The sequence below is a fragment of the Gouania willdenowi genome, chromosome 13 (genome assembly GCF_900634775.1).
Source record: "Gouania willdenowi chromosome 13, fGouWil2.1, whole genome shotgun sequence".
Classification (NCBI taxonomy): Eukaryota; Metazoa; Chordata; class Actinopteri; order Blenniiformes; family Gobiesocidae; genus Gouania; species Gouania willdenowi.
Genome location: NC_041056.1, coordinates 30331034 through 30346351, shown reverse-complemented (window position 1 = coordinate 30346351; position 15318 = coordinate 30331034). Strand labels below are relative to the sequence as shown.

Here is a 15318-nt window from a genome sequence, read left to right as displayed (position 1 = left end):
ACATGGTGTTTAGAGTGTTGTTTTCCTATTTTGGTGCTGAGAGTATGTCCTTGAATTTGTTAATGTATTAATTTATTATTAATGATGTAATATTATTGTCTCAAACAGTTAGTGTAAACGTGGCAGACAAACTGTTTAGTTTGTGATTGAGTAAGGGGCAGACATTCTAAGAATTGTTTCTTTACAATGACAGAATAAAAAATAAATCAAATTAAATTACATGTTACTTTGTATTATGTTAATGTCATTTTTTTTCCATATTGGTTCAATTAAAAGAAAAAAGAAAAAAATCCGAGTGCACGCGAACGTCTCAAACAATCGTCACGGGCCAAAGGTCAGCCAATCAGAGGACCGGAAGTTTAGCGTTGCAGTAATCCGGTCCAGACAAGTGCGGCCGACGGTAGTTACTCTGTGAGGCTCTTCGGAACAAAACAACAACGTGCTGATAGAAACTATCCCCCCGGTGTGGGACCCAGTAGGACGGCCCTGTGCGGTGCCATGGTGGACTGAGTCGTGCTGTGTCAAAACGCGTCCGTACGGGAACAAGAACAGCCTCGGTCGGGGAGAGGCAGCGATGGTTTGCACCGGGCTGGATAAGCGTCTCCGCTACAGGCCGTGAGCTCCCTCCCGGCTCGGCCTGGACGGACCTGATGCCTCTCAGTGTGTGTTAGAGGCCGGTAACAGATCACAGTCACTCGGCCTTTCCTTCTGGCTGTGAGTCCCTGCCAACCATCAAGCTGGAAACGCGAAGGAGAGCGAAGGTAACAAACACTGCTCAATGTGCCCTGCACTGGTACACACACACACACACACACCGTGTCATTTAAACAACAGGCCTCTGACACACTCTTCATAATACTAATACTAGGGCTCACTTATTATGGAAAACAAGGACGAACAGTGCAGCGCTTTATCACTATCATGTCTGGGAATAAAAAGGGTTTTTGACCACGTGTCCCATTTCTGATACATCTGTCAACAGACCCTGTGAGCAACTCATGACCTTGTATGCATAAAGTTCAACGTCCCTCCATTGTCTGATCATTGTACATGTATTGGGGCAGACATGGGCAACTGGGGGCCACATGTGGCCCTCGGTCTAATTTTGTGCGTCCCCAAAAAATGGCATTTTAAGACATTGGAAAGAATATAAAGCTCAGTAACATAATGCACAAAATAACTCTCAAAACACTCAAATTGACAACAAAATGCACAACGTACACAAAAACATTCATAAATACACAATATGTCTAATAAAATACAACGTGACAACAAAGAAAGACACGACAACCTCTTAAACAAACAAAATTACTACGAAAACATACAAAAGCAACAAATTTCAGAATAGCTTCAAAGACACACAAACTGTCAACAAAATTACACAAAAAGACAGGAAAATGCAGAAAACGACAACAAAAATACAGAAAGTGACCCCAAAAACGCACAAATTGACAACATAAATTCAGAAAATAAGAGAAAGATACACAAAATTAGTACAACAGAACACAAAGATAACAAAAACACACAAAATTATTATAAATTTGAGAAAACCACAAAAACAAAAAAAGTCATTCACCTTTATTATGCATTATAACAACCTGTCCTTGAAGAATCTAATGTATTTAACATCTCTCAATCACTGAAACTATGAGAAACATCTCCTAAATATGAAAAAAATGAAGAAAAGAAACTCAAGGCTTACAGAACAGTAAATAATCATTAAATATACATTTCAATAAACACCTGTGAAATTTTACATCCCATGGTCCCATGCTGACTCAGCTTTATTCTGTCTGGGGAGACTTGAGGTGATGAAGTGATGAGATCTAGACCAGATAATGGAAACTTTACCTTAACTTTCTTCATTCTAAGTTTCTTCCAGTGGATCCTTCATTTTCAAGCCCCTCTCTGAACCTCCATGGAGGTTTTATCATCCAGGAGGATATTCCTGCTGATTTTTTTATCATTAAATCCACTGGTATTTCGTCTCTTTTAATCCATCTTGCACTTTAGTCTCTCTTCTCTTTTCCTTGTGTCTGACAATTTTGGCAAAACAAAGCGGCATCTAATGATTCCGTCACCTATCAGTAAAATTACCGTTATGACACGATATCGGCTGTAAATAGCCACTCATTAGCTTTCAGAAACTGCTGGAATTTCTCTGATAAGGCAAATATTAGCAAAGTTACAGTCATTTAAATTAAGGTGTTCCTCTAGATGCTTTCAGGGTCCCTGGGAAACCCGGATATTTTGACGAGTTTGTAAAATCCGGCCAGACGGTGAGGACATGACATGAAAAAAGGACATGTCCTAGTAAATCTGGATGTATTGACGGATAACATGTAACTCCTGTTTGCTTTTAAAATCTTACATTTGTCAAAAAAAACAGACCAAATACATTTTTTTCTATAAAGAACTGTTGAGATGGATTCGTTGCTCACTTAATATCTAAAACTAGGGGTGACCATAACTGGGATTGTTGGCTTGGTTCCCCCTTTTTTAACTCATTCACATGTCAACAACAGCGCCGCGCCACCGGAGCTGATAGGTTTCCACTTTAGTCTATGTGTTAATTTCCACCGGGTCCGCTGCGGTGCATGTCTGCTTCCTCCCAGCTCCAACAGTCCGGTGCCCTCTGCCAGATATACGCAGGGCTTCTATTTCTGGCGGACACCGGAGCACGACGCATCAATCAGCACAGAGCAAAGGATAAATATTGATAAAAAATGTGGCTGTAACAAATCCGGAGTCCAACCTTCTTGTTCTCCTTCGTTAGAAACACTGACCTGTTTAACTGTTTATTGTTGCGTTTGTAACACATACCTTAACTGCACAATTTTATAAATATTGTGAGAACTTCTCTGTCTCGTGATGTCACAGTCATCCAACCGGAGACGTATCCAGTGGAAACCCTCAGTAAAGGTCTGCTATTTAACACTAAACAAAACACACATTTTTTTTTATCAGGCTTATTAAGCTACTAAAACGTTGAAGGTAATAACTCTGTGATGCGCGGGTCTTGTTCTGGACCAAACCAAGCTTCCACATGCACATATTCGGCAGGTATCAGCGTGACAATTAAAAGCCAATTGACGCACGCGACTTGATCTGAGAGGTGGAGTCTGGAGTGGAGCAGGTCTAATTTTGATAAACTGTTTATTCAAGCTATCCTAGCATGTCAGCATGGACTCACTGTTTTTGGAAGAAGGGGCAAGTGTCGATAACGGAGTAAAAAATAAGTGATGGACATGGCTTGACGAAGTGGGAGAGGATGGGATTGCGCTGCGGTCATGGTGTAAAAAAATGAAGGTAGCAGGTGCATGTATGTGCTTTGTTTTTTTGGAGCGCATATGCACCACTTATGTGAACTCCTCATTATAACACAGAAAGCTGTAGTAGAGTTTCCAGGAATGAGAGAGATTTGTGTGTGTACCTCTCAGATGAACGCTGGGCGTGGGGGCCCAGTCACCTGGCGCCCCCTGCCATGGCAAGACGGGGATGGAGGACGTGGGGAGCCCCTGTCCGACAGCGACTCAGAGGAGGAGGATTTCCCCGATGACAGCACCACTCCGTTGGGGGACTACATAACCCATGGTGTGATGAAGAACAACTCAGGACTGCATTCACTCGTTGCCCATGTCTGTGTCGTATTTACCGCTCTCACCTGTGTGTTCTCCAGGACTAAAGCAGCTGTTGGACTCACAGCAGCTGTGTGATGTCACTCTGCTTGTTGAGGGGAAGAAATTCATGTGTCACAGGTGGGTTTTTGAACTGTCGTATTCATATATACACATGCTGTACAAATAGACCTGTACTCATTGGAATGACAAAAATTCACTCTACATATTTTAAATGAACGTGTTGCCTCTTCTGTATACGCTGGGATTTGGATACGTGAATGATCTCTATGACTATTAATGTGAGCATTTCTCTATACTATCATTTGCTCTAAAAACATGTTCATTTTAAAACCAAAGCATTAGAGAAGGCTTTACAAAGTTGCATCAGCTAACTTTTGCACACTACCGTAAACAAAAAGAGCAAAGGGAATTTGCTTCAAACAATGTAAAAAAACTAAAAATAATTCTCGAGCAATGCTAATGACATCTTGAGCATCCAAAGGAAGATGGATTATTAACAGGTTCCTGAACAATACTACTTCTTGCCCTTATGTGGAGCTGTAGCATAGCTTTTAAAATAAATGAAAATGACCTGTTGTGTGCCTATAGAGATTCATTATTATGGCGACTGCTCCAAGAAAAAAAGCAAGGTTAACAATTATGTCCAAGTTTGGCAGTTTTTGTGGTCAGACAGTAGTTGAGGTGTAGGTAACCACTCGTTATTAAATCCTGTAGGTCAAAGGACATTAGCAGGTGGCTAAAGAGTAAGTACATCCTAAAACCACTTTTTTTCTGCTAATCCGTACAGTATATCATTAGATATGAAGTAATGTAGTGTAGTTTAGTCTAAGTATTTAAATTTAGGGTTTTTAGATGTCGGTGTCAAAATATTGCTATTGGCTGAGATTAGATCAGTGATGTGTTTTTAAATGCTTTAGTCCCTGCCCGTCCTATAAAAGATGGGAGGACAGATTAGGTTTCCTCCTTTCACAACCTTCAGTGAGCATTTGATTGACCGCTCCAATGCTGAACTGTACAGCGCTGTGGGGGTGGGGCTGCTGTGACTGGACGGGTCTTAACTCCTCTCGGAGCAACGTCCATAATCGAGGCATTTTTAAAATTTTCCCCTTGTGGCAGGTCAGCAAAAACCCTGGGAGTGTACTTGCACTTCATAGGGAAATAACTGTGAGCGTAGGTTTATAAGGGAAGGGTGTGTGGAAGAACTCTATTGTATAGTTGATCAGCTGGTGTAGGATTGACCAGTACACAGTGTCAACAACAACCTAATGGGAGACTATTGATGTATTTATTTTCTAAGAATAACTTTGATAACACTTTACTTGAAGTTTTATACATAAGACTGACATAACACTGTCATTATTATGACATGACACCTGTCATTAGTATGAATGAGGTGTCATGAAGACTGTCATTAAGTGTCGTTCATTACCTTAACCCCAACTCTAACCCTACCTAACCCCACGAGATCCCTCCACCTAACCCAAAAAATACCAACATAGCTCCAAATGTGTCATAATTTATGGAAAGTTGTGATAATTTAGCGAACGACACTTAATGACAGCCTTCATGACACCTTATTCGTGCTAATGACAGTGTTCTGTCAGCCTTATGTGTAAAACTTTACGTAAAATGTTCTTCTCGAAACCCTCAGAGTCCTCCTAGCTGCTGTGAGTCCATACTTCCGGGCCATGTTTACCAGCCCCCTCGTAGAGTCCAGACTTACCGAGATCCGACTGGAGGAGGTGACGCCAGCTGTCATGGAAACTGTTATCCAGTTTGTTTACACCGGTCAAGCAGGGCTCTCCCTGGACACAGCTGAGGACTTGTTTGTGGCTGCCAATCGCCTTCAGGTCATGCCTCTCCAGGACCTGTGCTCTCGGTAGAGTTTCTCCCACCTCCTGTTTCTAATGAGTCTGGGTCTTTCTCTATAACTTGACTCTGGTTTTTCCTTCAGGTTTCTATTTGAGCACCTCTCTGTGGATAACTGCCTGGGGATGTACTCTCTGGCTCGATCTCACCATGACCAGCTCCTCCTCCGGGCCTCTCTGAGGCTTGTGGCGCAGCACTTTCCCAGGGTGGCGCGACAGAAAGACTTCCTCCTGCTGGACCATGGCACACTGGGCAGCCTCCTGAGCTCTGACCGCCTGGGAGTGGATTCAGAAGCAGAGGTTTATGATGCTGCACGGCGATGGGCGGTGCATCGGCCTTTAGACCGCTACGCCCACATGCCAGCTCTGCTTCACCACCTGCGCCCTGGGCTGCTGTCTCAAGAGGAGAGAAGAAGACTGAGCAAGGAGCTTGGGCACTCTGCAGCAGGGGAGGGTCTTGGAGGACCTCTGAGACCACGGGAAGGAATGTTCGAGAAAAAGATTGTTTGTGTAGATCTTACAACTCGAGAAGAGGAGAACTTGTCTGTAGGTGACTACACGGTGGACTGCTTTGATCCACGGACAGGGAAGTGGGAGAAGCTGGCCCCACTGGGTTCACTGGTCAGTCCGGGCTGCACTGCTGTGGGCGACCGGCTGTTTGTTGCTGGAGGGATTCTGCGGACCGGGACCGTGTCTGCAACTCTCCACGAATATGATGCTGTGTTGGACCGCTGGATGGAGCGGCCCCCCATGAGCCAACCCCGGGCTATGTTGGGTTTGCTGGGCTGTGGAGAGTCAGTGTTTGCTTTGGGCGGCTGCAACCGCTCTGCTTTGCTGGACACCAGTGAGATCCTGGAGCTTAGCACCCTTCAATGGACGCCTGGGCCTCGGCTCCCTCTCCCACTGCGTGCGTTTGCCTGTGCGGCTCTACGCGGGAGAATATATCTGCTGGGTGGAACCACATTGGAACAGAAACGAGCTGTTGTCCACTCAGGTGTGCTCATTTATCACACCTTGACCGACTGCTGGACACGTGTGGCACTGGACTCTGGTGCCACCTGCCTTGCCGGTGGAGTAGCAGTGCGAGGAGGGGTCTGTGCGATCGGAGGATACGTGAGGGACACCACCAAGTTTCTCGACGGGAATTATATTAATCTGGAAACTCTAGATGCCACTGGTCGGGTATTGTTTTTCAGAGAGGGTCGGGGATCAGCGTTGGAGAGAGAGGTGACCGGTGGAGGAGTGTTGGTCAGCACAGAGCAACGAGGAGGTGCCGGTGGTGGAAGCGACCGAGCCCCAAGCCCTGTAGTTTTTCCCGGTTTGCCCCGTCGGATCGCAGCAGGAGGCGTGGCTCGGTGGAAAAGAAGGATTTACGTATTAGGTGGAGAAAACGGCTCACGCTTCTATGACAGTGTGTACTGTTGGAAACCCGGCTGGCGCAGCTGGGTCCAGAGACGGGAAAAACTCCCAGGTGACACAGGCGGCGTTAGTCAATTTGGGTGCACCACTTTAAAGTTTCCAAAGAAACACATTCTTTGCAGACTTAGACTAGCCAATGAGAACTGCAAGAAGGCCGTAGAGTAGCTTCAACTGTTAGCGTCACAACATATGTGATGCTAACAAACGGACATGACACAACAGTAATACACTCCCAAACCTCACAGAAGTTGAGGTTGGACTTAAAGTCACAAAGGGAAAAATGGTGACCTTACACCATCTGAATGCTGCCACTAAGCAGGCCCTTAAGGAACTGAATCCATCACTGATGGATCAAACAGGTGGCACAAGAAGCTGGTTCAAAGTCAGGTAACGAGCACCTGAATGTAACTTAGTTTGTGTGAAAGATTTAATGTGTGCTGTAGTGTTGAGATTTAAAATACTTCTTTTTTTTGTTTACATTTTAAGGGGTTGAAGCTGTCAACTTGCTAGACCACGAAGTCACAATGATATAGGAGAGTTCTGAGTCATGAATAGACCATTCTGATGATATCCCAGCTGCACGCTGCATTTTGGGACAGGTCAATGGTGACGGCACCTTAAAAACATATAATACGGAGTATTGAGCATTTCAGACCCTGTAAAGAATGCGGTCGACAGTTATTGGAAAGCGAAAGGAGGAAATTGTTTCACTTTCTATTGCAGCCTAGCTCCAGAAATGACCGATTGGTCCTTCGAAGCATAAACAGATGTTAGCTGCCAAACATGAAACCCACAACTTGCTGGTTTTAGACGGCCTGAAACTGCCCAATCCCTTTTAGGATCTCCTTTAACTTGTACGAATGGGGGAATGTGAAGTGCTTGTGGGTTCTGTGTATGTATATTAATGCTAAAGAGTAATTAACTGAAAGGAATGCATGGACACAAATCAAATCATGGTGAAGTTAGTTTGATATTGGCCACTCAGACATTCATTTGAAAATGCTCAATAGCTTCTATATTTTTGGTCAAAATGGCTCAAATATTTTTGAAATGTCTATTAATCCAACTGCCAAAACAACACCAGAAAGTTTTAAAAACATTTTAACCAGTTTGGGAAAAAAAAGATAACATTTTCATCTGAATATTTGTTGAATCACTAATATCGTCTCACATACTTCACACCATCTGTTTGTGTTCACGGTAGGGCTGGGTGATATGGGCCAAAACAGATATCTCGATATTTTTTCTCAAAATGGCGATATACAATATAAATCTCAATATTTTAATTAAAAGAAAGTCTTGCCAGAAAAACAATTGTGGGTTAAATTTGCTGATGAAAAGTGCCACACAGACATATTTATTAACAAACACCTGCACAATATGTGCCGCTTTTGGCTTTTTTTCCTGTAAGAGACAGCACCTGCGAGTAAGTTCTGTAGTGTGGCTTGTTTAGGGGAAGGTCTGGGTTAGAACGCACTGTGATCCATCCAACTGTGCTTTTCATGCTGTTCTGAGAAATACTGAAAGCAGCAACTCATAAAACAAGTATTTTAATTCAAAAGGAGCTAAAAAAAAAAAATACATATATAGGTATATGCAATATTGTAATTTTCCGTATCGTCAAAATAGAAATCTTGATACATCTTGAATCTCTATATATTGCCCAGCCCTAGTTCACTGCACAGATGAAGCTCTCTGGGAATGACAAAAACATTCACTTGTGGCTTCATTTGCATGTTCACACCGCCCAAACGAGACGGAGTATCCGAGCAAAAGATTCCTACAGCGTCTTAACTGCTCTAGGATTTTTTGGTGTGAATGTACCCTTAATAAACAATTATAGGAAATGTATGAATTTATGATGCATTACTATGTCTGAATGACGATGCATCGATTATTTCTTCAACCCCTACTGGTTAGCGATCTCATTCCAGCTGATTTCCCTGAATCACACCCCCCCATTTCTATCTGCCTGCCATTATACATTTAGTTACATTTTTCATCCATATTTGATGTCTTTCAGGGATCTGATCCATATGAAAGTACCGTAATTAATTATGTACATTTCTCCAGTTTTCGCTTCTCGAATGCATTAGACCCAATTGTGCTGTCGTTGAAGGTGTTGCTGGGCCTAATGATTTAAGGCATTTTAAACAGTTAAAAAGATTTATGGTCACAATGTAAATGCAGCACCCAGAGATCACGTTGCAGTAGTGACCTTTCATCGGCCAGTTCCCGCTCATGCGTAGCTGAAAAGTTGGAATGGTCTATCACCCTGGCATTATGGAAAGGTGGAATTGTTCTTAAAGGACCCTCCACTGTTTTTACAAATTTGCTTTAAAACCTTCTTAATGTACTAATTAGAAGTTCTGTGCTGAAGAAAACGCCTTTTCGTGCCCCGTTTTCATTTTATTGTTATTTAAAGATGGGCTTTATGGAGTCTGAGATCTGCCATCATGAATTGCTACAAAGCAAACTATAAAGTAGGCTTTACACAATCAGGAATTTTGAGCCGATCAGTGAGTTTAAGAAAACGATCACCGATCCAATCATATGAATTCAGGTTGGTTTTTTTAGGTACCGATCAAATTCCTTCAGTAATACCTGATACAGATTCACGGAAAATCAAACGGTACCATGTTTCTGGACCTAAACGCAGCCTTGAGATTGTGAGGGAGTGGAAGAGTTGAAGAATTTCCAAGCAGGACCTGAACACAACATATATTGTCTGTGTGTGGGTGCGTGATCCTTTAACTGCCAATGAATGCCCTAGTCGCTCGACCAGTGTGTGGAGTTAGGAAGTGTGTGTGAACGGAGCAGATCGATTATAAGCTGTACGCTGTCGTTAGTGATTGGCAAAATAAACGTTACAGCTGTTGAATTAAACCGGAGTCATACTCAATGACTGCTGTGGAAGCAGATCACCCTGGAACTATGAAGCCTCCATTAGCATTAGGAGCAAACACATATTTACTGACTGTGGCATCGCAAAACCTGCTGTTGCTTATTGTCCATATTCACAGGTGCACATCGGAGGTGGGGCGCACAAACGCACGCTTCTGTGTCCACCACCGCCCTGAAACCGACAGAAGTCTTTGCTTTGAAAGCAAAATCAAACGGGAACGCATTGCTCCACCTTAGGACTCTCACTTTTAACATGCTCGGGCTGAATAAACAAAGCAAACACGCACACAGAGCCAGTAGACTGGGGAAGAAGTCCGACGCCCAGCAGCTTCGCTCCAACCAGAGATATTTTTGCCGTTCACTCAGGTTTTCACCTTTGTGCACAAATGTAAAGCCGTGTCACGTAAAGCAAACAACTCTTCGGTGTAAATGAGACAAAACAATTCCATGGAAGCATCTACAGAAAGTTTCATCACGTGAATGACGTCATTGATCGGATCGGCAAATTAAGACATTATAGCCCATCACATCAATTGCATAAAATGCAATAATATCGGCCGATCTGATATTAGTGTAAAATCTACTCTATAAAGCTCGTCTTTAAAAGGCTGTCCTGTAGGAAAAGTTTTGACACCCATGTGTTAAAATGAGATTTTGTTACTAACTTTGGTGTTGCACTTTTGGAAAAATGGGATGAAGATTTTGGCTAAAAACAAGATGTCTGCAGTGTACGTGTGTGTGCGCTTTAACTTATTTCTGATGTGCAAAGGGCAAGAATGCACTACATACTTGACTTAATGTATAAAAGCATTTTGAAATTGTATTTAATGCCTTAAGTCCTGCACTGGGTTTTATGGGTGGGATGATGTCAGCCTGGTTTTATTGAAATGATTTGTGTGATTTTTGACTAGTGGTTGATGTAAATATGTTTGTTTTCAAACAAATGCAAAAGACTTTTGTATTTTGTCTAAACCACCGAGTAATAAATTTAAGTGTCATCTGCATAAACTGCTGGAGGCTGATGGATCATGTGTATGAAACTGTATCACACGGTGCTGAATATTTGTCAGCATGAGATTAATCTGAGGTGCCAAAGAGGTTTGATGCAAAATAAGCTAGTTATTGTTTTTCTCTGAGAAATATTGTTTCCAGTTCTGCTTCCCCCCAAGTAGGAAGAAACATTTCTCAACATATCGTTTTTGCTGCCTCCAGGAATTATACAAGCTATGAATACATGTATTACTCCTAACACTTTGAAAAGTCATCCCAGCAAAGGGAAGGCAAGGTTTTACTCTTTAATCCTGAAACTACATTTTCTGAAATAATGTCAACAAACATTAGACAGATGCAAGTATTCAGACGAATGATGCCAATAGTCAACAGTTTTTAATTTGTCATAGAATTGGTTCTCTTTTTGCAGTTCAAACAACTTCTACTCATTTTGAAAGATTTTCTCTAAGATGTTTGACGGTTTGTCAGACTTCATTTTGTAGAGCCTTCATTAGGTCAGAAACTGATGTTGGATGAGAAAGCCTGGCCTCCAATCTCTGGTCCAGTTTATCCCAGTGGTGCTCCATGAGGTTAAGATCAGTGCTTTCTGACATTGTGCTGTAGGATCTATACTATATGTGATTTAATCTGTACCAGGGGTGACCAACATTTATGAAAATAAGTGACTTCAAAGGTACTGATTAACCAGTTTGATATTATATTACTTCTTAAATACCACTTTTTCAGTTTCACTTTAAGTAGATGGAAAGATTATAAAAGAAGACTAGCAGTACCTTAAAAAGGTAGTAAATGTTTAAACATGGAACACTTTATTTTTCTTAATTCATGCAATTGTTTTTCATTAATTTTCATAGAAAACCATCCTGTTCCTATTTTACTAGCCACAAAGTGACAACTCTCACTATTACTAATTGTAAAACATGTAACATTTGTACAATCTACCAATTTTGTAATAGTTTATGAAAATCCACAGATTTTTAATTCAATTTTTTTTTTTTTTTGAAGAAATGCATCTCAATCTAGACATCAAATCTGCAACTTTTAAAGATTTGTCCCAATTTTCAGTGAAAATGAACATTTATTACAAAAACTTGCTGGTCTCGTGGGTCTGGGTTTTTCAATAGTGGCTCTTGTACGCACATCGGTTGTGGACAAACTGTCATGGTTGAGGCTGTGCGGTAAGCTTATTGGGCTTAACTTTAGATACATTGATCCCAAATATCAGCCCTAGCTGTAAACACTCACTCCATCATTATACAATAAAAAGAGGCTCCATGCAGGTGAGTCAAGTTCTTTTACTCCAAACACTAGTGTAGTGCTCAAGACCACAGCATCCGAGACCATGTGTACCATCTGAGGTCAAGACAAGACCAAGACTTTTGGTAGTGGAGACCAAGTCGGGATCAACACCGAGACCAGGGTTGAACAGTTAAAAAAAATGCTTTTAGTTTTAGTTTCTTTTAAGTACATTTGAAAGACAAAATAGGTGTCTGCAACTCAATCAATGCAGAACATGTAAAAACATTAACAAATTGGTTTTAATAAATTCTTGGAAAAAATAATTAAAGTTAGTACGTTAGTCTAAGCCTTGTCCTTTTGAGTCTGAGACGAGATGTGGTCTCTAGTTCTACAACACCACCGCCTAGTGGCTGATAATAACATTGTAAGATTATTATAAATGAGTCTAATCTGGTTTATTGATGTGCTGCCTGAAACCCATGTCTTTTGCGTTATTTGCATCTTTATTTCAGTGGTAATTGATGATAATGCAACACTTTTTTTCCACAACATGAAACATGATATGCATGACATACATTTTGAGCTGTTATTACATTATGAACAGCATCAGTAAGGCTAATACTGTACCTAAAAGATCCTACATTATGTGCACATCAGTTCATGTTATATACTTGTGATTTTATTACATGATGAAGCAATTATTACATGATGAACTTTTATTACATTTCAGTTATTACATTATTAGACATCCATTATGAATTTGCTACACCGCCTCTCAGTGCAAGGATCGCTACCTTACGCTGGGATTTGCTCCAGCATCCCCTGCAGAGGAAAAAGCAGGTATAGAAAACGAGATGAGGTTATACATCCTCACTAATTATATCTATTAGCAAATACTGTAGCTTCATCGACAATAGAGAGGAAAAACAGGATAATCTTATTTTGGTGTAATGTCAAGTGATCACAGACACACACACACGATACATTTATCACCACTGTCAATTTAGAGACTAGTATATTTCACACACATTTGGTGATTTGCTGCACACTGCATTAATATTACTTATTCTTTCTGTTGTTTATTATTCACACTAAAAACTGCAACAAGCCGATTTGCAGTTTGCCTCCTGTGTAATGATGTAGCAGATCAACAGGTTTTTATGAAAATCTCTTTTTAGTGATGCACCAAAAATTATGCCAGGGAACATTTTCTGCAGAAACAAGCCCTGTAGACACAAAGATCCTATACAATGCAACGCATGTCAGCGCATGTTTCACCGAGAACCTCTGCAATTCATCACGACTGTACTTGGTCTGTGTTATAAAGATCATTGCTTGAACGGGATTAAAGCAGCATGCACAAGAAATGATGCATGGCTCAATGAATGCAGATAACCTGCTTGGAGACGTGCACAGAGCGGGAGAAAGAAGAAATGAGCACAGACCATGTGTGTGGTGGCCTGAAGCTGCAAATAGGAGAGAGTGGGAAACAGTTATGGAACACAAGCTCAGACTTGATCACCCTGTAGCAGGCCACCTTTGATGAGTGTGTCTAGTGTGTAAAAGGCCTAAACACCTCCTGATTCAAAGGAACAATACTGAAGATGTGTCCCATATCTGAAACAGCTCCCACGCCACTCTCAAATGGTAAACTTCATGTGACTACCATCTTTTGGCATAAAGGACAGTTTAACATCACGTCCCATGTTTAATGATTCTGGGCAACAACAATCTTTTTTTGGCAGACTTCACTGTTGGCACCTGGTGTTTCTCAGTCCTGGAGCAATATCAGGACAATGCCTCCACATGGCCTTAGATTGCATCAGATTAGATCTCCAGGATCAGGATTGAGAAACACTTGTTCCACTATGTTCCATCAGAAAATGCTCGGGAAATGTTTAGAAAAATAATAATCTTAAATGTAGTGAGCACTTTAGCCTCACAGCAAAGTCCAGATTTAGATCTTCTGTCCAGTTTAGCCCACACATACAAATAGGGGTCTCCTGGTTAAGGTGTAGCAGCAGTTCAATCCCTTTATTCACTCTGATCTGCAGCATGTATGGTTCCTTTTATATGAACTGACAATAAAGAACATTTTTGAAGTCTGTTGATGTTTTATGAGCACATACCTGAAACTCTTTTAACCTTCTTATATAGTTCTGCACAGTACAAACATGTAGGAGATTATTTGATGTGAAACATATTATTCCCAACAGACAAAAAACCCTGTTGAAAATCCTAACTACTTATTACAAAACTGGACAAACCCTCAGTGTCATATATAAATATAAAATAATGGGACATCCATTAAAATATAAATGTTATAACATCTAGGATTTGTATTTAGATTCTCTGACTCATGTACTCTCAGCTGTCTGTTAGTAGATGACTGTCGACCATAAGGTGGCCTCTGATGATTCATTGTGATGGACGACAGTGTTCTCTGGAACAATTTCAAATCAAACATTGCACAAGAAAAACAATGCAAAGCAATCTGCAAAAAAAAGAAAAAAATTGCTTCTTTGCACCAGTCGCCATTTTTCTTTTAACTGTCATTTCATCTTCAGGACTTAATCATATTTTTTTATACTTACCACATCATACAACAAAATAAAATGCAGGTAAAACTAGCCCTAAAAACATCCAAGGATTGTTTGTTTCTATATCATAATATTGTTCATGAACTCCTAATGGTTTTGTACTACTCTAAAATAAAAGTACATATATTATTAAGGAGGTTGTTTTATTCTGAAAAGTTGATTGCGATCATAAATCTTGAATGTTTTGGGGGTTTTTTTTTACAGTAATAATGTCATGTTTTACCGAAACATAAATTCACAGTAACACTGAAATTTAAGGTGGAAGTAAAGTTAAAGTTCTAGTTTGCTTCCAGACATACAAATGAACATGTATTAAAGGACACCTCATTAAATGAATTATGTGTGACCTGTGATGTCATGTGACATGGGTCTATTACTTTCTGTTAGATCCTAATCAGCCATTGTCCCAGTTGTAATAATGTGATTTTTTTTTAGTGCAGTGGTGACATTTTCTCTAATACTTATTTACTAATAGGATCATTTATAAGATGGATGTTGTGAATTAAGCTTTCAGTAGATTCTTTGTGCAGTTTACACGTCTCTGACAGGTTTCTTTAGTGGTCATCATTCATTCTTCACTCCTTTTTTATTCAGTTGACCAGGTTTCACCAGGCAAAAGCGTGTAGTGAACCATCA

General features: G+C 40.9%; 1 protein-coding gene across 1 annotated transcript; it reads left to right on the top strand.

The window, feature by feature from the left end:
• Positions 1 to 345: 345 nt before the first annotated feature.
• LOC114474958 (kelch-like protein 12) lies at positions 346 to 8249 on the top strand. Its single transcript, XM_028465595.1, has 5 exons — positions 346 to 761; positions 3441 to 3594; positions 3680 to 3758; positions 5293 to 5520; positions 5596 to 8249. The coding sequence occupies exons 2-5, from the start codon at positions 3441 to 3443 to the stop codon at positions 7091 to 7093; spliced, it is 1959 nt and encodes a 652-aa protein (XP_028321396.1). The 5' UTR covers positions 346 to 761; the 3' UTR covers positions 7094 to 8249.
• Positions 8250 to 15318: the final 7069 nt, after the last annotated feature.